Raw genomic sequence first — 24,583 nt, 5'->3', positions numbered from 1 at the left:
AAGATGGTAATGGGTTCTTTGATCATGGCAGTCCATGAAACAAGATAAAACAATAAGATATACCCCAGTCTTTTTTTTTTTTTTAGTGAGGCAATTAGGGTTAAGTGACTTGCCCAGGGTCACACAGCTAGTAAGTGTTAAGTGTATGAGGCCAGATTTGAAATCAGGTAGGTACTCCTGACTCCAGGGCCGGTGCTCTATCCACTGTGCCATCTAGCTGCCCCTACCCCAGTCTTTTTCGTTTGTTTTCTTCTCAACCACAGTTACTGCAGAATCCAGAACCTTCTGCTTGGATGGAGGGGGAAGGGTGCTAGAGAGAGAGGACTCGAATTGGATGTGGAGAATGATTAGGTTTCAGGTAGGCAGAACTTGGAGGGAAGGGCATTCAAGGTACTTGGAGTAACATGAGGCATTAAGAACGAATTTATTATTAAGGTGTTTGTAAAGAATGAGCGGACTGACTGGCCTAGAAGAGAGTCTATGTATGACCTTGGACAAGCCACTATGGCTCTTGGGGACTCAGTTTTCTATTCTATAAAATCAGGGCCCTTTGAGGTCTATGTGAAGACGGTATAGTAATGCATTGTGGAATTGTGTTCTGCATCAGTAGAGGAAATAAGTACATCAATGAAATCCTAGTTCTTTTGAAGTTTGCTTTGCATCCTGTAAATAAGCCTTTGAAAAAACGTCTTCTTACTAATGATAATTGAAGTCTTTCCATAGCATAAAGAAAGGTGCTTCGTCACACTTGTCAGCTAAACCAATCATTTTGGTAACTAATTATATCAGTTCATGGATGAATTCTTCTCTTTTTTATGTGTGGACGTCTTGGCTAGTCAGAAGACTGTCAGCTTTGCTTGGGCAGAGATCATACCTTCTAGTATATATTCCTTCTATATTCCCCTGCAGCAACCTAGCATGGTCCTGTGAATATAATACAGTGGGTGGGCATTAAATACTTGGTGTACTGCGTTCACACTTAGTGAACTAAGCTGAGTAAATAAGAGTATACTCACCATACTGCTTGTATTTGGTATGTCCCGAAATCTGTCCAAAGTCTGAAATTTCTGATTTAGTTCCTGAAACAGTTCCATATGTCTCTTCCTAGTATGCATGACCTTCTGCAAGAGAAGACAGAATGGCTTTCATTCCTAATTGGATTTTTGCTTTTCATTTTTTTTTTAAGATTCATTATTTTCTCTTTGCTAATAAGGCAAATTGAGTTTGGCAGGAGCCAGGGGGTCCCTGTAGACTCCACAAATGTAAATGAGTTCCACCAAATCTCCTCTTGGTCTCTTATTCAGCAGTTTTTGTACATAAAATATTGAATTTTCCATCTACTTACAAGACTGCCAAAAATAGTTTTCTCTTCTGATAGTACAGCTGTATTACAAATGCAATCATCACCTCAGTGTAAGATTTTCATCATTCAAAGTTTTTTTTAGCAAAATTGTTAAAATATAAAAGACTATATGTATGCATATAAATATATATTTACATATGTCTGTATATATAAATGTGGGTGTGTAAAGTACACGAGCCCCTCAATTTTTGACAGGGAAAATATTACTTCTTATGCTTTATTTTTATAAACACTAAAATCTGATTGGGCAGTACTAAAGGGGAAAGAATCCCTAATCCTGCCCTGAAGGTTGACACGACATTACAATGACTGAAATGTATGCAGGGTTTAAACTCTTGTGTGTAATTGCTGAGGGTTGATGTAGCTTCATAGAACAATAATCTGGCCCATATACCTCAAACACATGAAGTCTTCCCAAATCCCCCTTAATTTTAGTGCCTTCCCTCTAGTGATAATCTCCTGGTTCTCCTGTATATAGCTCATTTGCCAATGCTTGTTTGGATTTTATTTCCCTTGTTAGACTGTGATATCCTTTAGAGCAGGGATGTCTTGCTTTTCTTTGTATCCGCAGCACTTTGTGCAGTGACCAGATCATAGTGGGGTCTTAAATGAAACAACTGACTGAGAAAGGGCATGGGCAATCATGTCTCTGTTTCTCTCCAGGCTGTATTATTAACTCTCCCAGAGCTTCTCTACATTGGCCTAGAAGCCTTTACACCCTGGAAGCTCACTCCCCTCCTGTATTTCAGACACTGAAAGTATCTGCTATCCCTGTGTCCTCTCCCTCTGATTGGCTGTTGTCTCCCAGGACCTCCATTTTTAGAAGGAGGCACAGTCCAGCCATGTCCTCATTCCTTGTCTTCACTCCTGTATTATCTATTGCTTTGATATGCTGCCCTGCATACTGGTCCCTTCCTCTGCTCTCCCCTTTCTCTGCAACCTGTGTTTCAGCTTCCTGTTATGTGTTGTATTTCCCTTAAGCTTCTTTTTTTTTTTATTGTGGGGCAATGGGAGTTAAGTGACTTGCCGAGGGTCACACAGCTAGTAAGTGTCAAGTGTCTGAGGCCAGATTTGAACTCAGGTACTCCTGAATCCAGGGCCAGTGCTTTTATCCACTGCGACACCTAGCTGGCCCTAAAATGTAAGCTTCTTAAAGGCAGGGACTATCTTTCTGCCTGCACTTCTATCTGCAGTGCTTATCACAGTGCCTGGCACACAGTAAAGGATTGAGATTCTTGTTAACTTAATGAATAATTACTTGAACAGAGTAGTCAGAGTTCATGGGATAAAATATGAAGTTCAGTAGTACCTAAAAATTCATAAGCATCCCCACCCAATTTCTTCATAGTATTTCACCAACCCACTACTCCATCCTCAAATTTAATGCTATTAATAATATACTGATTACTATAGCATGCTACAATTGCAAAATGTTTTTATGTGATTTTCTGAGGGTTGGGACAGAATGACTAGAAGGCTTACCTTGAGGTAAGGAAGTACCATGGTGCTCATGTCTTACTCTGATACAGATTAATTGTGTTGATCACAGGCAAATTACTTAACCAACTTTCCCCAACCCTAAACTATAGATAAACTTATCTATAACTATCTGCTATCCATAGAGGGCAGTTTTCATAGCAGGGTGTTTCCGTAAACTGATAAAATCATTGATATGGAGTTCTATGGCTCCACAAACACATATCATCGTCGTAAAATTATTTAGGGGAATCTATTGTACAATGAGCCTTTTTGAGAATGCAGTGTTATAAAATAATAGTAAGAAAAGAATTATGCAAACAATACCATGAATTGCAGGAAACAATTTATAAATGTTGACCAGTAGAAGTCATCCCCAACCTTGAAGAATGGGTGCCACGAATTCAAATAAAGTTATTGATTTTGTTAGAAGTTAGAAATTAAGGAAAAGGTCATTAATACTTTCAGTGTTCCTCTAGGACCAGATATATAACCTGTTCCCTTATGTTATAGCATGTTCAGTCATAGGCTTTCTGGCTACTTCATTTGCATGAGTTAATATTGGGAGATGGACTGGACTTGTGATTTAGGAAACTCCTAGTGAGGGAAATCCATCTGTCAATGAAGGTTATCCCCTTCTCTGCAATTTACAATTTTAGAACCATCTAGATCACTGAGAGGATGTGTCTGGCCCAAGGTCACACAGCCAATATTGTCAGAGTTCTTTAACATAGCTCATTTGCATGTGTGCCTAAGTACCATTTGAACTCTCAGTTCAGAACTCAATAGCTAATTTAATTTCTCATCTTTGCCTAAGATCTGCAGTGTCTACTTTGGTCCCCAAAGACATTCATGAAGTGTGCTTTGGCTTCTTCAGGAATAAGGATGAAAATGGACCAGGAACATTCAAATTTTAATTTAATAACATGAAGGGATATTCTTTCCTACACAAATACCAATCTACATCATTTGTACACAGTCAAGTTGGATTTAAGCCAGTGTCTTCTCTACTTGTATGTGAGGGATGTTGCCACTTAAAATCTCATAATACCCAAATCACCTCAACCCCAGACATTTTTTAGCTTCAGATATTCACTGATGACAAATCAGATAGTTGAGGACAGGAAAATGGCAGCATTATTCATGATAATAGGATGAAACATAACAAGCAATTATAGAGCCATTAGCTTCACATCAGTTGAGGGGAGCATAACGGAAACAGCATGGCAGGACTTGGTGAAGAGCCACCTTGCAAATACAATTTGACTAGTGATGGATGGTAAAGATTTATGAGGGGGAGAATTTGCTGAAATTAACAATAGATATTTTAAAAGCTGACACATACAGTGCATCCTGTTTAGGTAAGGTAGGAACTTTTTTCTTAATAATAAAAAGGGTTACCTTTAGTAGTGAGGCCAAATCTACTATCTAAACTGAGGATAGGTGTCAGAAGGCTTTAAATAATTCAGCTTATAGGATCTTGGCTTCAACTCTAGCCCAACAACACGAGTGTCAGTTAATGACTGTCCCTGTTTACATTTTTTTTCAACTGGGACCAAACAAATATCCGATTATGACATTTTCCTAGTGGATTTCAAAAAAAGATAGTATTAATAAAATAAGGAGAGAGTACAGTATAGCCTTGGAATCAGGAAGAATTGGTTATAGGTCCTAGCCTAGACACTTAATAGCTGTGTGACCCTGAGCAAGTCACTTAACCTCTGTCTGCCTCAGTTTTCCTCTCTGTCTTAGAGGATAATATCAGCTCCTACATCCTAGGTTTGATAGAATGATATAATGAGATACTCTTTCTACAAATATTTTGATACAAATGCTATCATCATCATCATTGTATTGTGTGACCCTGGGCAAATCATTTAACTTCTCATTGCCCCCAGGCAACTCTAAGATTGTCAATTACAGATGAATTTCTGCTTTCTATCAGTGAAAAAAAAATGTTCACACAGAGTTCTTCACATCAATGCAAACACAGGTCCAAGCCAAAAAAGAAAGAAAAATCAAACTACCATCTAGGGTGCAGGATCACGTTTTCTAAGATTACCTTTTACAATAAAGCCAAATTCCCTTCGTTAATTTCTCTGGACCTCAGTTTCTTTATCTGTAAAGTGACACTGTCTCTGAGGTTCTTTCCAGCTTTATGTGTCTGTGATATAAAAGAGCATTTTTTTCACTTCTTAGATTTTGGGGGGGAGAATGAGGGTCAAACCTATAATTTCAGTTCTCTATAAGGAAACTTCTTCCTCCAATGCATATTAGCATTTGTTCTTAAATTTATAATCTTAGGCATTTTAGTTGTATGAGCACACTGATGGCTAAGGAACTTGACTAGAATCACCCAGTATGTGTGCAAGGGAGGTTTTGAACCCAGGTCTAATTGATTCTGTGCTAGGCTAATGATTCACTAGATAGGAAGCACTGCTTCTTTATTACTTATAACCAAAAGAATTGTCCCCTCTCTCACCAATGGACCTTTATTCATTTCTTTTCTCCCATTTCAGTTTATTTTCCACTGATTCCCAATCTTTTTTTTTTTTTGGTGGGGCAATGAGGGTTAAGTGACTTGCCCAGGGTCACACAGCTAGTAAGTGTCAAGTGTCTGAGGCCAGATTTGAACTCAGGTGCTCCTGAATCCAGGGCTAGTGCTTTATCTACTGTGCCACCTAGCTGCCCCACAATCTTTTTTAATCAAGATTTTTGAAGACTTCTTGTTTCTTTTTCTCATGGAAACAGCTCTTCCTTTCCCCATTTATTCTTTTCTTCATTTGCTCTCTATTGAGTTGGTATCCTAACCTTATGCTTTTACAATTTTAAGTCCTTCACTTTTGATTTCTGCCCCTTTGATAATGCTCAGCTTTGACACACCTCAGTCTCTTTGGCTGGCCTCTTGAACTTATTTGTCTATTCATTTTCTTCCACTTTCTTGATCTGGTCAGTCAGCAGAGTACTTTAGTAGAAGCAAAGCTATTTCAGCATCAGTGGGGAACAAACCTAGCCTCAACTCTATTCCAGGAAAAAGAAGATGCTTTGTTTTCTTGGAGGATTTCCAATCATATTTTGATTGAATGGGGATTTTACCTGAATTGCATGAATAAGTGCTTACAGGAGTGGGATTTATGTGAGAAACTCAGCAATGAATTTCAGAAAGCAGTTTGAGAACAGAGAATTCTACTGTATACATAGCCACAAAATTACATTTAAATGACTGCCGAGCTTTTCGGATATAAAACACTACTAATATGCTTTTTTTTTTTTGGTGGGGCAATGGGGGTTAAGTGACTTGCCCAGGGTCACACAGTTAGTAAGTGTCAAGTGTCTGAGGCTGCATTTGAACTCAGGTACTCCTGAATCCAGGGCCGGTGCTTTAACCAGTGTGTCACCTAGCTGCCACCCGATATGCTTTGTTAATGGTTCTAGGTAAAAAAAAAATGAGTACATAGAAATTATTCTTAAAAGCTATGGAACAATCTGGATGCCAAACATTTGTGTTCCCACCTTTCTACCTGGAAGCATTTACCTATTAATAGGTTTAGCTGTCAAGGAATCACTGGCTTTTTCAGAGTCATCTTGACAGTAAACGCTCAAAGCAAAAGGCCCCCAGAAGTTCTGTGAGAGGTATACCAATTCTTCCTTCACAGCATCTGTCACATCTACGGCCTTCACTTAGTCAGATGTTGTCAGTCCATCAACAAGCATTTACTATATGTCGGATGCTGTGCTAAGTGTTGGGGATTCAGAGAAAGAAAAAAATGGTTCATACCTTCACAAAGCTTACATTCTAATCAGGGAGACACTTGCATAGCCATCACCTTAGTTTGAGCCCTCACTGTCTCTTGTTTGTACAATTGCACCAGCCTCCTAATTGGATATTCTCCTTTCTGTATCATCCCTCTCTGTATGTTTTCCATACAGCTGCTTAAAAGAATCTTGCTAGAGCATGAAATTGACTATGTCATTCTCCTATACAATAATCTTCAGTGTCTCTCTATTGCCTCCAAGTATGAAATTACAATACTCCTTTAGCTTGACAATTTAAAGCACACTCTATATTGGTGGCTCCTGCTAATCTTCTGAGTTTATTGAGCCATCATTCCCCTTAATACTTCCAGCCAAAAACTGGACCTATCCTCCCCTGTTCACTTAACTTCGGCATTTACCTCTTTGCCTTTGCACAGGTTGTCCCTCATTCCTAGAAATCACTTTCCTACCTTACCTCATGCATTTTTTAGTAATTTCTAGCATTCATTGAAAGCTGGTGCCCACATGCCATCTCCTTGGGAAGCCTTCCTGAATACTTCAAATATTAATTCCTCTACCCACCAACCCCCTGTGCTCTCCACTTGCTTAGATTTTCAATCATACATTCCTTATCCTTTTATATGTTCTCGCCCCAGTAAGAATGATTCTTGAAGCCAATGGATTGTTTTGTTTTCTTTTTTCTCTTTGGACACTCAGCACTTAGTAGACTCTAAACATATGTCCGTTGAGCAATTGAATAAGCCCATGAGTACAAAAGAAAGATGAAACAATGCCATATATACTGACAGTATGGTGATGAATTTAGAATGTAGATAAGATGGCCTATTCTGTTTGGATATGGCTAGTGTGGGAATTTGATTTTCAGGACTATGCAGGCTATGCATTGAGGGTTTGGGGTTTGGCTTTTCTGTTTGCTCAATGGGAAGGACTTGTGTGAGAATGATAGATAAATTCTTTTATAAGGAGTGAAACAAATGCTTGCTAATTAAATACTGATTTGGAGAGCTTATCTTTTAGACCACTCCAGTCTGCCAGCATATTGAATCATTCTTCTAAGGTAGCTTGTTTCACCACATTCAGGGTTCATATGTGTTTGAATGTAAGAGTGAGTCACATTACCTAGGTTGAAACCCCCAGCTCTACCCATTACTACCTTTTGGGATCTTGGATGAATCATTTAATGTCCTTAAGCTTCATTTTCCTCATTGATAAAATTAGGAGCTTGACCTGTAGATTTCTAGAGTTGTTTTCATTCTAGATCCATGATACTATGTTCAAGGAAGTCATCTTACCTCTGTCACACAGGACGGTGGTTCCCATTGTTTAAAAATGATTCTTGGAGAAAAAACTTTCTCATAGGCATGGATGATCATGCCAAAGAGAGCTTCTAGCCAGGCAGCACCCCTGAAAAAAGAGATTTTGCCCTAGCTTTGGCTATACTGATTTAGAGGTTTCACAATCAGCAAGGATTTCCCTTTGCTATTTATTTATTTGCATTACTTCATGCTTTGGATGTTTTTTCTCTATCTAATTACTAAGTTCTTATGTGTATCTTCCATTATCTATAGTGTTAGCTTTATTGGTTATTATTGGTTCTTTGTGGTGCTAGGGTGAGAGTAGAGGAGTATCCTTTCTCTCTCTCGTCCTCTGTCTCTGGTCTCTGTCTCAACTTTTTTGAAAACCTCCTTTTCCACTTACTTTTCAGAATGGTCTTTCCAAACTCAGGTTTGACAATATCACCCTGCTACTTAACAAACTCCAGTTGCTCCCCATCTACAGAATCAAATGTAAAAATTCTCTGTTTGGTGTTTAAAGTCCTTCATAACCTGGCCACATCCTCCTTTTGCAGTCTTCTTATACTTTACGCCTCCCTGTGTATAGCCGGTGACCCAGTGACACTGACTTCCTTGTTTTTCTTCTCACAAGACATTCCTGAATTTGGACATTTTCACCAGCTATCTGCTAAGCCTGGAATTTTCTCTTTTCCCATCTCTGTGTCTTGCTCCCCCTGGCTTCCTTCAAATCCTAGCTAACTTCCCATCTTCTTTCCATAAGCATTTCCCAATCTCACTTGATGTTAATGCCTTCTCTTTGTTGATTATTGTCAATTTATCTTGTCCATTTGTTTTTTTTGTTTGTTTGTTTTTAGGCAATGGGGGTTAAGTGACTTGCCCAGGGCCACACAGCTAGTAAGTGTCAAGTGTCTGAGGCCGGATTTGAACTCAGGTACTCCTGAATCCAGGGCCGGTGCTTTAACCACTGTGCCATCTAGCTGCCCCCCCATTTGTTTTTTAAAACATATTTGTTTGCATGTTGTCTGCTCTATTAGGCTGTGAGCTCCTTGAGAGCTGGGTTTTGTTTTTTGCTTTTCTTTGTATTCTCAGAACTTAGGACAATGTATGGCATATAGGAGGAGTTTCATAAATGTATGTTGACTGAATTGTCTACGGTGGGGGGAACAACTACCAAATCTATTTGTAAAGTTCCTACCATTTCTAAAATCATGTTAATGTAAGAATTTACAATGGAACCGCCTAAACATTTCTTCCCTAATTAAGTCAATAAAGATAGCTAGACCCTGATGACTAACATCCTCAAAGTGTGAGTTTTAGCAGTCAAAGTCAAATAATGTAGGGCTTCTGCTATGTGGTTTTGTAAGATCCATGTTCTTCAGGTCAACATTGCCAGACATCTTTACCAGAAACTACATTAACTCATGTCCACAGAAGACCTGCCAATCTGACCTATGGCACAGCCTTAAGCCTTCTTAATCACATTACATCAATATGATCATTTGATGTCTTGTGTATTCCAAGGTAGCTTTGAGGCAGACTGTAGCAAGTAACAGCAAACTGGAAAGGTCCCAGTATTTATAGTTTGGGATTTTGGAGACAAACGATGCCTTTTAAAGACTAACACACCACACACAAGTCCCACAAATCTTTGGACTCAAAGAATCAGCTTTTAAATTTCTAAATCATTTTTGGTTTAGAAGGAAGACAGTTTCTGGAGGGAAGATTTTTAGTTTCACAATTAGGAAAAGTTATTGGGACGAGGATAGCAAGCAGCTGATCTTCACTTGTTCTCTGTATTGCAGCAGGAAATAGATTTAATCAGCCTTATTACTAGCCTAGAGTGAGTCAACATTTCTGCAAAGGGAATCTATATTTAATACTGTCCTTCCTTCACCTCAGTGACTGTCTTGAGAGTTCGGGGGGAAGAAGGGCTCAATTTTTGGAGGGTTAGCAGTTAGAGGGGTATGTGTTTATAAAAATGCTTGACTGAACTAAAGCAAAAAAGACAATTTGGTATAGAGGAGGGAACACTGGATGGAGTGCCAGAAGGCTAAGTTTGAATTTCATCTCTATTTTCTCCATGCTTACTTGATCTTGGGAAGTCTCCTTTGAAGTGTCAAAATATCATAAATTTACGAGATTTAAATATATGAAGTCATCATTTAGCTTAATCCTTAATTTTATAGATAAGGTCCAGAGAGGTTAAGTTACTTGCCTAAGGTCACAGAGTTGCTAAGTGGCAGATCCAGGCTTTGAACCTATATTTTCTGATTCCAAACCCAGCATCAACTGTGAAGTGAGGGGATTTGACCAGATGATTTCTAAGATCCTTTCCAGCTCTGAATGCTATAGACACATGGTCTAATACTCATAAAGGAAGGGGAACTTTTCAAAGAACAGTAATGACTCATGAATTTGGCATTGTCAGGTACCATGGTATTTTACCTAAATATCCAGATAACTAATGACTTTTAAGCAACCAAGTATTATTTGAACCACTTTTGATAAAGGCTTTCAGGAATGAACCACACACTCCCCCTCCTTTTTAAATAGCGTATTTGTTGTGCAAATTTCAAACAAATTTGTTGTTCAGTTTCAGTTGTGTCTGACTGGATTTTCTTGGCAAAGATACTGGAGTGATTTGCCATTTCCTTCTTCAGCTCATTTTACAGATGAGTATTTGAGGCAAATAGGATTAAGCCACTTACCCAGGTTCACACAGCTAGTAAGGAGAAAAACTACTAGTCTAATTTTGATAGTGAACCAGCTAGTCAACATTGGTTAATTAGTCAGAGTCCAAAGTGGAATTTTTTTTTCTTTGTTTCTTTTTCTATATGCTCTTGATGGTGGGAAGCTAACTGGCTTATTTAAAGATTGTAGGAATAGTATTGCTTTAGTTCCTAAAGGATTCTCAGGAAAATGCAATTGGGTCTGAATACATTTATGGAGGTGATGCATGGACAAGAGGGTACAAAGGTCCCTTCTGTGCATGGTCAGCAAATGCTCTATTTATCCCAGAATACAAGGGCTGTCTTAAAGGAGACTGCTTGGTGTGTGGGAGCTTTAGTTAATGCATATTTAATGTACACTCCATAAAGGGGTTTTTGGGATACCATAGATGACTGGATATTAGTAGTATATCTGGTATAAAACTGTAGAGGCATAGAAGGGAATGCATTCAAGAGACCCAGAGGCAAGCAAGATCTCCTAATTAGAACTGTCCTGTGTGGGAAACACGCAGAAGTCAGGGGGGTGGGCACGGAAAGGTTCTGTGTGGGTTGTCAGGGAGCTATTGATGCAAGCAAACCCAAGTAATCTGTGTTAGAGGGAGATGAGGAACACATTGTATATATCTTGTGAATGGTCACTTAGGAAGGTTCCAGATTTTACATGGTAATAATAAGAAGTGCATATACACACACACACACACACACATCTTGTTTTAGATTTATAAATAAATAGCTCCTGAATATAAAACAAAGCCCATACTCCCTAATCAGTGTTGCATCCTCAGATAAATGCCACTTTCAGATGAGGTTGTATTATGTAACACCCAACTGTTTACAAAGGGAAAACTAGCTCTTTCCCTGAAGCCCATAAGTAGAACTATTTAAGTTTGCCTGAATCTCAACACAATATAGCAATCACATAACAAACCCAACAATCATACAGCTGAACAAAGTGTCCTGGTTTATGATGCATAGCATGTGTTGGTCAACTAGAATGTATTGATGATAGGATGATTTGCATCTATGAATTAGGATGGAAAATATTGCTCTGAGGCATAGGAAGAAACATCAGCTTACTGTATCTTGGTACCAGTTGCCATAGAGAATATTCTAAAAGAGAATGGAATTCCCAATGCCTTGAATGCCACAGCATGATTCAGGAGTATTTTAAAATGCTTTGTGAGTATATAATTTAGATTGGTTGCACAGTAATTTGATTTTATAATTAGCTTCATTATTAAATGCCTGGCACAGAGTAAGTGGTTAATAAATGCTTGTTGATTTTTATTTCTGGGTTATATCGGGTTAATTTGCCCCTTTCCTTATCTCCTCTAGTTTAGATGAACAAAAGATCCCACTTTATTCCAGAAAACAAAGTTGTACTTTTAGGAGTGGATAACATATGACATTAAAAAAATATGGTTCCACGGGGCAGCTAGGTGGCGCTGTGGATAAAGCACCAGTTCGGTATTCAGGAGGACCTGAGTTCAAATTCGACCTCAGACACTTGACACTAGCTATGTGACCCTGGGCAAGTCACTTAACCCTCATTGCCCCTAGCCACACACACACACACACACACACACACACACACGTGTATATATGTGTATGTGTGTGTATATGTAAATATCAGCTACTGAAAATGAACAAGAGAATTTATAAAAATGGAGAGTTCTTAATATTTCTCTGTTGTTTTATGCTAAAAATTCAGTTTGCCACCCACATTGCTAGGCATATGTATGAACTATATCATAGTGTATTCCAATGCTTGTATCAGTGGATAGAGAACTGACCTTGAAGTCAGGAAGACCTAGGTTCAAATCCTACCTCTGCCATATACTGATTATGTTACCCTGGGGAAGTAAATTAAACTTTCAGTGCTATAGACAACTCCAACTCTCTAAGGTTTTATGTTGCTAAGAAGATGCCAACCTAGATTGGGAGAGATTGTTTCCTCATCTCAAAGACCTCTATATTAATAAAATCACAGATCCAGTTCCGATCCCTAATAGTTCATCTTTGACATTTCCTACATGTATGACCTTGGAAAAACCGCATGTCCTCTCTAGATCTCAGTATCCAAAAATTATGAGAGTGGTTGGATTAGATGGTTATTGAGTCCTTATTTCTGTGACAGATTATTACTGCTTTGTTTCATCTAGTCTGAGTAAGAGGGTCTATATCTCCTTAGACACTGTTTAGGGGGGAAAAAACTCTCTGCTCAGTCACTAGTAATTCTGAAAAAACAACAAGCAGGTCTAACCTCAGGCATATAATGTACTTTGTAAAATTCACTTTTACATTTGTATCCAAGTAAGTGTTTTGATTCAAACAGAAAGTTTTATTTTGCTCTGTTTGGAAGAATTTCTCCCCTGAGAAGTTTGGAAACTGTCCCTAGGTTTATTGAGTTCTAAATAATTGTTTCAGAAGTCCAAATATGCTTAGCAAAATTTATAACAGATTACCCTCAATTATGTCAATAGGATATAATCTTATCCAATTAGATGCATAAATACAATTTATGTAAAACCCTAAAAATCATTAATTTGGCACTTAACAGAAACTGCTCAAATAGTACACTGGCAGTAATTTCCAACATCAATATTCCATTGCTAATATCATTTTGGGACAAATTAGAGAATGAAAATGTTTTTTATCTTGTTTATATCTTTGGAAATGTGTGGGGGTTTTTTTTGTTTTGTTTTTGGTGGGGCAATTGGGGTTAAGTGACTTGCCCAAGGTCCCACAGCTAGTAAGTGTCAAGCGTCTGAGGCCGGATTTGAATTGAGGTCCTCCTGAATCCAGGGCCAGTTCTTTATCCACTGTGCCACCTATCTCTGGAAATGTATTTCTTAAACACAGGATCACACTAGGCAGTTAGCCTTAGGAAAAGGGAACCTAAGTATACAAGGGAGAACCTAATTTATAGAAATATAGGGAGACTGTGACAATGATAAAAAATTTCTCCTCCCAACAAAAGTGCAATATGATAGAATTTATGCCAGTTTAAAAAAAGTAGGGTGAGGGGAAGGGAAAGATCATCAATAATTTAAAGGGATGTGTTTAGAGAACACTAGCGCAAATCAGGGCAGCAAGGATGAAATGGAGTCTGAAGACCTAGGGTCAAGACTTAGTTTTGCCATTTACTAGTCTCTGGATAATGGGTGAGTTACTTCCCCTCTCGGCCTCAGTTTTCTCATCTATAACATAGAAATGTTAGCTTTTGCACTGTCTACCTTCCTAATAATTAAGGTCTTACCTTCCAAACTTTAAAGTGCTATATAAATGTGAGCTATTTTTATTGCTGCAAGTGTGTTTGGTGTGGAGAATCAGTAAGACTCTCTTTTCTTGGACAAAGTCTGGGAGAAGTAAATTATTTGACTAATATTCCCAGTAGTCTCCACTGTTGCCCAGCTCTTCCCACTACAACCATTCATTCCAATTTTGGGGGTCTGTTTTTCTATCTTCACAGATCTGCTCTCATCTTGGAAAATTTCATTTCAGAATATTCTTAGAGCATCTTAAACAACAAATAATTTTGTTTACTACCAATTATATAGTATGAATTATCCTTAAATATTTTGTGGTTTTTCTTGATGGTATTAGAAAATTAAGTTTTCTATCTATGCAGAATGTTAAGTTTCGGTATTGTCTTTATAGTTAAATAACTTAAAATACAAAATAATTCATGCAAACTTACTTCAAAGTCAAGGTCCGAATATCGTGATTTTCTTCTCTGTTAGGCATTAAAAAAATGAATTCAATAAAATTAGGGTTAGCCATGCAAATAATTTCATTAATTTCAATAAAGACGCTCCAGCTTTCTTTCCTAATTGAAAATGGGTGTTAGGAATATTCTTTTTACAAAATAACCCATGCATGTTATGATTTAAAATTATTTCTGGAAACCTGTCACATACTTGATAATTTTTTTTGGAAAAACTTGATAAAAACAACCCCCCACTCCGAGTCACTATGATTTAATGAAGTACATTATTTTTATGCTAAAAATTCACTTGTATTTTTAATAGGTATCATTTTCACTTCTTCTATCTAGATCTGGAAGTTACAGATTTATTTTCTCTTATGACTTTAATTCATCTCTCTACTACTCAGTCTTGAAAGAATTATAATGGATATTTCTGAAGCAGTGCAGCTAAACAGAATAAGAACCCTGAAACTTTGAGAGAAAATCTTAAATTTCTCCTGTTGTTTTCATGGGAACCATTCTAAACCAGTTAACTGTATGAGCTTGTGGTAAAAATATGAAAGTTTTTAACAGTCGGTTAGGATACTGAAGACGCCAGTTTTTCAAGGACCACCCTTTTGGGAGGAGATGAAACAGTCCGCCTGCATGTCAGACTGCCTGCCGGGTACAGTCCGCCTGCTGCGCATGTCAGACTGCCTGCCAGGTACAGTCCGCCTGCTGCGCATGTCAGACTGCCTGCCGGGTTTTTTGACTTCCGGGGTGGAGAGAACGAGGGTAGGCCTTTTAGCCTGCTTGGCGGGACTCCTGGCGGCGCGGCACAGACGGTCTCCCTCACTCCAAAGGTGGCCTTTTTGGTTTGGTGAGTTTTTATAAGGAATATAGACTAAGCCTAGATTTAAGACGATTTGTACTGTATTTCTATTTTCCTATCCTTCTAATCAACAACACCTTATATACAATAAAGGCTCTATCTAGAAAACCAGAAGCTTCTTCCATTTACTAGTCTGGGAGATAAATTAAGGGAAAAGTTAAGTAGGGGAGATTTATGATCTAATATCCAATTTTAAATCTCACAAGCTTCAGAGGTGAAGACTTTGCAACCTCCCCTAAATACATCTATCAGATTTCAGTGCTTAGTAATCCTTTATGTGAGAAGATTCTAATTGCTGGCCCTTTGGAGGAAAGTTATCCTTTCCAATTCAATAAAGCAAATTAGAGCATGCTCCACATCTCAGACAAACTTGATAAAAGTATTGCAGCCTTTACTTTTTAACACAATTCCTGAAATCTTTTTTAAAAAATCCTTTTTTCTTCCTGAAACAAAATAAATCAGATGCAATATAAATTTGTAATACATTTAATTATTGATACTGGAGTTACACCAAGGATATTTTCAGTGAGTCTACAAAGGCTGAACTATGGCCTAATACTTTTATTCAACTACAGAAAACAAGTTATTTTACCCTCCCAGGATAGAGTAACCAAAACACAAACTATAAAGATGTATTATCAGGGTAGTGATTTGTCCCAAGGTCATTTTGGGCCCTGAACTCCATTAAAAAAAAGATAAACATAATAAGATAGGAGTGGTAATAATAATTAACAACAACAATGATACCAACTGATATTTAGGTATCACTGTAAGGTTTGCAAAGTACTTCCTTCATATTATAGCAAGAACTCTAAATAATGCAAAGTGCTCGATTTAGAATCAGGGGAGCTGGTTTCCAATTACAGCTGGTCAACCATTTACTACAGTGTCACATATGACCTTAGACAGGTCATACCTTGGCTCTTGGGGCCTCAGTTTACTCATCTGTAAAATGATGGGGTTGGACTAAATGACTTGTAAGGTCCTTTATAGCTTAAAATCTAGATTTGTATTATCCCCATTTTACAGATAATGAGACTGAGCCTCAGGGAAGTTGTGACATCCAGGGATCTAATACATTAGAACTAGAGGCTGAATTCTACATTCCAGAGTCTGTTTGTTACCCTTTTTACTGGTACCTCATTACCTCACAATTCCTGAATTTGGGGCTTTCTTAGTAAAGTGATGATAGACAACAGTGGAAGGAAGGAGAGGAGTCTAAATGGACTTGTTCAGTCATTTATGTCCTGTCCGACTCTTCAAGATTCTATTTAGGGTTTTCTTGGCAAAGGCACTGGAGTGGTTTTTTCTTTCCTTCTACAGCTCAATTTATAAATGAAGAAACAGGCAATCAGGGTTAAGTGACTTGCCCAAGGTCACACAGCTAATAGGCATTTGAGATCAGATTTGAACTTGGGTTTTCCTGACTCCAGGTCTGCACTCTATCCACCTACCTGCCAACTAAATGGGCTTAGGGGTTAGTAAATATGGGATGGGCCTTTCAAAATTTTGAGACACTTAACATAGCAATTTTTTAGGTTGGAAAATTTGTATTGTTGACCTAGTGATTTCTTTTTTGACCTAGTGATTTAAAAAAAAAAGATTTTCAAAGTAAAACCATTCTGTTTATGCAATTATAACTTTAGATGAGAGAGTACAAGTAACTCGTAAACCTTTGGGCACATTTTTCCAGCCCTTTTGATTCCTTCTCTTCCCATATTCCCTTCTCCGTTTATATGCCTTACCTCAATAAACATAACAGCAAAATACTAACATCAAAGAAAGTGAGAAAAATGGTCTTAGTTATTGAGCATTAGGATAAATATAGAGAACCACAATAAAATGTGCCTTATTGCAAAAGAAGCCTGAGGTAGCTATAACTAGAATGCAATAAGATACAAATATTATACCTTAATACAAAACTGAAAACCTCCCTAAAATGAGTCAGCCCTCCAGGGAAAAATACACCAAAGGACATTTTAGTAGATAGAAATCTAGATAACCAGAAATCTCTTTCTTAAAAAATAAATAAAATGAAACTAAAATACTGCAATAAACTCATTTGAATGAACTGCTCCAGCCCTAATGCCTCACTTGGATTGAAATTTGTGAGAAGGCCCAGAAAGAAAGTACTCTTTTTTTCACCCTGAGAAATGAAGCATTTTAATGCCATTTTATATCTTGTCTCCAACACTCCTTTTCAGTAGCACTGGTAATATGACATTGTGGATGAAAAGAGGCCTGCAAAATGGTATTAAACATTCCTTTCCCCATCCCTACCTCTGCTGGTTGTTTCAAGTGTGTAATAAAAACCCATGTCTGGTACTGTGCACCCTACTTCACCACAAGATGTTCAGATAAATGCCAGTATTGCGATTCTGCTCTTGGACCATTCAGCCTTCTTGGCATTGTGATTTAGGAGGCCATTCTGTAACTATATGTTAAATATAGTTCTTTTCTAATACAGCAGAGCCCAAGTTCCAAACATTCATGTTTCAGTGGAGGGATCTTAGGCCATTAGTTGTGAACTTTGCCTTTGTGTTCCAAAATTAGACAGTATAAGATTTGAAGGGGGAAAAAAAGGAAAGTTTAGACATCTGTAAGCAAGGGGCTCTTGTGTGTCAGCTATCCAGGGGTCCTTCTGTGGCCACAGGTCATCAAAGCCATATTGCCGCCCTGTCAGCTTCTGAAAACTAAGCTGTGCTGGCTAAGACATGGGAGAGTCTGCTAACGGCTCCATCTGTTATTCACAAAAGGCAAGTTCAACTATGAGCAATACTACACAATAAATTATGTTTCTGTCAGCAGATGTCACCTATGTTAATATGAAATATTGGAGAGAAGATCGAGGTTTATTTGCAGAAGTATCCATCTATATTTGATTTCATTAAAATTCAATTCTCACATAAGGGGAGAGCAGAAATGGAAGCAGGAAGTAGGACTTAAGAAGGTACAAATGAAGTAAAAAGATTTTTAATAAAAAAATCATAAGTGCGGGTAACTGGGGGTAGGAAAGGGAAGACTGGAAGTTGAGGGGTGATAAACTGCCTACACAACATGACAACATGACAGCTTTGAACAGAATTCAGGGAGGTGTATCACTGGTCGATTTGACACAATGGAGACCAAGGGCACTCAGGCTCTTTGTGAGAAGATTCTACCTTCTTTCCTTAATGCTTTAAAATCACTTGGGGGGAGAAGAGGAGGGAGGAAGCCAAAGCCAGGCTTGGAAGCGGTGCTGACTATAAAGCCTGTGGGCAAAGCATGTTATATTCTCTTCCCTGCTGAGAACCCTGGGAAAATGAGGAAAAGAGGGAGGTGGTGCTGCCAAATATCCTTGGAGAGCCACCAGGTAAGAGAGAGCACTTGATCTAAAAATCAATTTGGATAATTCAGTCAAAATTAATTGAATCAAACATAAAGCCCAGATGGTAAATCAAATTTCTGAGTCAGAACCTAGAAATGCCCCCTTAAGATAGGTGTAGGGTAAAAGGAGGCGGGTGGTAGTGGCCAGTAATAAAGTTTTACGACAAAACTGATTATTTCTAAAGCATGAGTCTGTTCCAGAAGCTTCAATGCTCCCATTGCATCTGGGATACAAGACAGGCTTCTCTTCTGGTTGGCATTTAAAGCATTTCACAATCTGGATCCAACCTGTCTCACCAGACTAATATCACACTAGTTTTCTTCTTGTACTTTACACTCTGTCTAAACTACACTATCTGCTGTTCCTCAGACACGATCTCTTATGTCCCACCACAGTGACTTTGCATAGGCCTGGAAGGTTCTCTTTCCTTATCTGGATCTTTTCCTACAAGGGTCAGCTTAACCACCACCCCCTACTTAAGGCTGCTCCTGGTCCTCACAGATATCAGTGCTCTGCATGAAAATCCTGTATCCTGAGTGTCTAGAAGAATAACTGACACAAAATAACTACTTAATAAATGCTTCCATCTTCATCCCTATGCCTTCTCCAGCACTGACAATTCAAATTGCTACCTCCTGGACCCCCAGGGTCATATCTCTTTTGTTTTCCTGCTGTGAAGCTGGATACAATATAATCACCTACCCTAGCAGGGAGAATGTAAGAGTCTACTCATCTATTTCCCTCAGATAACCTCTCTCCAATCACCAATACTCTGCATAGACTTATTATTCAGTGGCAAGCATATTCCTACTCCCTTATAATTTCTATCCCAATGATTCAGAATCCTCTTGTTGCCTCTATACAAAACCTATTCTCCATCCCAACTCACCAATCCCTCATTCATATACCTTGATCCCATTTCTCTAGCATCCCATTCTAGATAGGGCCACCCCTTTCACTGTGTCTTCTGGAATTCCTGTTCCATAGTTTAGAAACTTCTATTCATCTTAAGCTTTTTCCTTTCTCACTCTCTCCATTTGGCACTCCCTGAGACTTTCCCAGTAACACTCTATCACTGGTAGCCCCTTATAGAGCTGGCTACACTTTCTCTCATACTCCTAGACTCACTGGTTACATTGCAACTTTTCTTCCTTTGAGGGTCACACTAGCCAGATTTATTTCTCAATTCAGATCCTGCTAGCTATTAACTACATTATCTCTCTCCCCTCAGGACATTCTCCTTCCTTCCCCAGTGAGTTCAGTGCCTGGGTCACAGTCTTTCTCTCAACCTCAATTCCTATCCCCATAGCAGGGCACTCCAACATACAAATTCATGTTTCCTCAGATACCTAATGTAATAACTCCCTAAGCAGATTGTTCAGCTCCTCAGACTACTCAGTTCCCATAACCTAATCCTCTATTCCATCTCAGCAACACGCAGATAGATGATCTTTCTATCACTCAGATGTGTCCTACTTCCATACTGATGAACTCTGAAATCTCTTTATCTGATCATAATATTTTATCATTTCGTCTTTCCCTATACCTTATGCAGTTCAACTACGTACTATCTTCTATCATGAATCCCAACTTACCCAGTCATCCTATTATTGATCTTGACTTGCCAAACTGTAACCCTGGACTCCTTTGTTTCTATTCATGTGCTGTTAAACAAAACTAAAGAAAATTGCAAAACCATCCTTTTTTTAGTTTACTACAGAAGTTTGTCATCTATTTTCACCTGTGTTCTAAACCCTTCTTGCTATCCTTAAGCTTCCCATGTCATTGCATTTTCCCATCTACTCAGCTGATCATCTCACCTCATATTTCAGTGAAAAAAATTGAAGCCATTCATTGATAACTCCCCCTTTTCATCTCTTCTCATTCAGACATCTTCTACCCTATCTCCTCTTTTACCACAATCTTAAATGAAAAGGTGGCCTTCTTACCAAAGCTAATCCCTCCACCTGTACACTTCCAGTCAAGTCTACTCCCACTATCATCTTATCTCTCTCTCTAAGCTTCTATTCTGCTCCATCTACTAGTTTCTTCACTACTTCCCAAATGAGGGTGTCCATATGACCTCATCCTTAAACAGTACTCTTTAATTGATTTGACCAGCCCTGGTAGCTACTTTTTATTTGTCCTCCCATTCTCAGCTAACTTCTTTGAAAAATAAAAGAAAAAAGAGTACATTAGGTACATTACATCTAGTTTACTATACCTTTTGCAATCTGGCTTTTGACCTTGTCATTCAAGGGAAATTGCACTCTCCAAAGTTATCAGTGATCTCTGATTGCCAAATAGCCAAATCAAATGACCTTTTCTCAATTATCTTCCCTCTCAATTATCTTGTCCTCTCTGGAATATTTGCCACTGTTGATCACTTTCTTCCTGATACTCTTTCCTCTCTAGGTTTTTGTGACAATGCACTCTCTTGTAATCTCCTCTTATCTGTCTGACCACTCCTCAGTCTCTTTTACTGAATCTTTATCCAAGTCATTGGGTGTTTAAGCATGGATATTTTACAAGGCTTTGTCCTGGGTTCTTCTCTCTTTTCCCTCTATCTTATCTCTCCTGTTGAGATCAGCTTTTGTGGTTTCAACTGTCCCTGCAGATAATTCCCAGAGCTATATATTCAGATCAATTAACTTTTCTGAGCTCCATCCCTGCATCATTAACTGCCTTTTGGCATCTGGATCTGCCTATCTCCCAGCTTCAAACTCAAAAGTGTCCAAAACCTTTTCCCCTAAGCCCTCTATATTAAAAAAAATTCTCCCTTCTTGTCAAGGATCTCACCATTCTTCCATTTACCCTCGTTGTAAATCTCAGTGTCAGCTTGGACTCTGCTCTCGGTTAACTGATATATTGTATCTGTTGTTAAAACCTCACAATTTCTCTCATGTCTCCTCTCCTCTTCACTCTCTGTACTATTGCAGTAGCCTGGTGGTTGGTCTCCATGCCAAAAATCTCTCTCTATTCCAACCATCCTCAGCTACCAAAGGAACAGTTTAGGTCAGTCCATGCTCCCCAACCTGACTTGACAAATTCTAGTAGCTCTCTATTACCTCCAGCATCAAAATAAAGTTCCCTGCATTATATTTAAATCTTACCATAACCGGGCCCCTTCCTATCTTTCCAGACTTCACCTTTCTCTATGTACTCTATGGGACAGCGACCCTGGCCTTTGTACACAACACTCAATCTCATCCCTCTATGTCATTGAACAGGTTCATCCTCCATCAATGGAATACTCTCCTTCTTCAGCTCCCTTCCTTCTTTCCAGACTCGGATCAAACTTCATGTTCTACAGGAGTCTACCCCCTCCAGCTACCTTTTCCTCTGAAATGGCTTTCTACTCTGCAAATCCTGTATGTCCTTATTTATATGCTTTGATTCTCATTTGAATGTGAGCCCCTAGAGGACAGAGATTTAAAAAGAAATATTCCCAGCAGTTAGCACAGTGCCTGACACATAGTAAGCACTTAATAAATGTTTGTTGATTGAGCGACTAAATTGTTGAAGCCAGTCAGAGATAATCTGTATTTTCTAAGCATGAAGCAATCAATCAATCAACACTTACTAGGTAACTACCAAGTCCCAAATGATGTGCTAGATCCTGAGGGGATATAAATATAGAACAGTTCCTGATCTCAAGGAGCTTGCATTCTATTGGAGTGAAACCAGATACACAGAAATAAATCGACAAATATATACAAGGTTTTTTTGTTTGCTTGTTTTTTTGGAAGGACAGGTAGGAACTAACAGTTGGAGGAATCAGAAAAGACTCCAGGTAGGAGGAAGTGACACTTGAGCTGACTCTTGCCTAAATCCCAAATGTAGTTTTACTTGTCAGTAATACCTGAAGTATTCAGAAAAAGATACCAGAATAGGAAAAAGTCATAAGCCAACTGCATAGAGTAACATAAGTTTTGAAAGACTAGAGTGTGGTGTGATAGAGGGGGGAAAGTGATGACATAACACCCAGGCACATCCTGCTACACTTAGAACTCAGTGAGTCTAACAATCACACTCTCTGCCACACTTGACTTAAAGGAGTGTCAGCAGAGGATGCTTGATTCGGCTTGGCTTTTTTTTATAGAAGCACATGGAATAACCTGGAATGTCTTAAAAGCATCAGATACTGATGGCATGGATGGATTACTGTTTACTGGACATCCTTACACATTTAATAGATATTGTTTAGTTCCTTATGCTATAAAGAATCTTATTTTTTATTTATAGTCTTTGTAATTTAGTGAACAAAAATGACCATATCAAAAAAAATGTAATTTCTTTTGTTCATTCATTCATTTAAAAATACACACATATGGGGGCAGCTAGATTGCACAGTGGATAAATCACTGGCCCTGGATTCAGGAGGACCTGAGCTCAAATCCAGCCTCAGACACTTGACATTTACTAGCTGTGTGACCTTAGGCAAGTCACTTGAACCCAATTGCCCCAAAAAACAAAAAAAAAATACACATACTCAGAGCAATGTGCATAGAACTTTGCTAGTTATTTTAAGGTATGTTGTTGGTTAGTCCTTTTTTTAGTTGTATCCACCTCTTCATAATCCCATTTGAGGGTTGTTTTGTTTTTGTTTTGTTTTTTTTTTTGGCAATGATAGGGAATCGTTTGTCATTTCTTTCTCCATCTCATTATACAGATGAGGAACTATGACAAACAGAGTTAAGTGGCTTGCCCAGGGCCACACAGCTAGTAAGTGTCTAAGGCTACATTTGAACTCAGGTCTTTTTTATTCCATGTCTGGTGCTCTATCCACTATGCTACCCACCTAGCTGCCTTATTTTAAGTTATACAAAGAAAAAAAATTGTCTCTACCTACATCATGCTTATAGTCCAGTTTGGCTAGAAGATAGAGTACATGAAGAAAAATACTGTGAAATAAGGCTGGAAATGTCAATTAAAGTCAGACTGTAGAGGGCCTTGAATTTGTATTTTACTCTTTAAGTAATGGGGCACCACTGCAGGTTTCTGGTATGGAAAATAATTATCAGATCTTTGATTTAGGAAGATGGTTGGGCAGCAATGCTGGATTGGAGAAAGAACATGCTACTGGAAGTGAGACTAATTGTAAGGCTATTGCCATAGTATAGAGGAGGGATGTTAAGAGCCTGAACTAGGGTGGTAGCAGCAGGTGGAGAAAGGTGGGAATAGATAAGAGAGTTACTGGAGAGACGGAAGTGATAGTATTCAACTACTTTGACTGGGGTTGGGGAAGAGGAATTGAATTAAAGCTGGTGCTAAGCTGTTTGTTGGAGGTTCTATCAACAGGTATAGAGAAGTTGGAGAAAGGGCGGGTTTTAAAGATAATTATTCAGTTTGGGGCATGTTGAGTTTAAGATGCTGTTGAGATATACAGGTAGATCTCTCCGTTGGACAGTTGAAGTTAAGAGGTCTGTGGTTAAGGGGAGATGTTGGGAGTGTGGATATGGATTTGATACTCATTTTCATAGAGATAATATTTAAAGCTATGGGAGTAAATGATGCTTCCAAAGGATGGAAAATATAGAAACTGAAGAGAAGAGGGTTGAGAATAGGCATTTGCAGGACATCTTAAATAAGGGGGTGGAAGGAGGAAGCATCAAAGTAAACTAAAAAAAGAATCAGAGGGATGTGAGGAAAACCAGGAGGTTTTAATATTAGAGAACCAAGGGAAGAAAAGTACATGAAGAAGGAAGGAGTTATCCACAAGGTCAGATGCTACAAAAAATATCAAAGAGAATAAAATATCAAGATGGTACCCAAACAAAGCTAAGAGATCCACCATTTGCACACAAGAACACCATTCTCAAGTTGGAGAGGCTTGTGGGATTAATACAGTGAGCTTAATTAAAAGAAAGAATTAAGAACTGGTCAAATGAAAGCCAGGAGGACTAAAGCAATTTGCAAGATTATTGTCTAAGGAGCAGCCCAACTAAGTTCAAGAGGGCGCAACACGGATATTTAGTTACCAGGAGATGAATTTT

At 38.5% G+C, this 24,583-nt stretch overlaps 1 protein-coding gene across 1 annotated transcript in view; it reads right to left on the bottom strand.

Annotated features, from left to right (window-relative positions):
• ADGRB3 (adhesion G protein-coupled receptor B3) overlaps window positions 1-24,583 on the bottom strand; it is an 890,484-nt gene that overhangs the window by 8,122 nt on the left and 857,779 nt on the right. The window contains 2 exon segments of the mRNA XM_044001123.1: window positions 1,017-1,121; window positions 14,341-14,376. Coding sequence (XP_043857058.1) covers window positions 1,017-1,121; window positions 14,341-14,376 — 141 coding nt within the window.

This window comes from Dromiciops gliroides, chromosome 4 (genome assembly GCF_019393635.1).
Source record: "Dromiciops gliroides isolate mDroGli1 chromosome 4, mDroGli1.pri, whole genome shotgun sequence".
NCBI lineage: Eukaryota > Metazoa > Chordata > Mammalia > Microbiotheria > Microbiotheriidae > Dromiciops > Dromiciops gliroides.
Note: the sequence above shows the minus strand (reverse complement) of the source record. Positions and strands in the feature narration are given on the sequence as shown.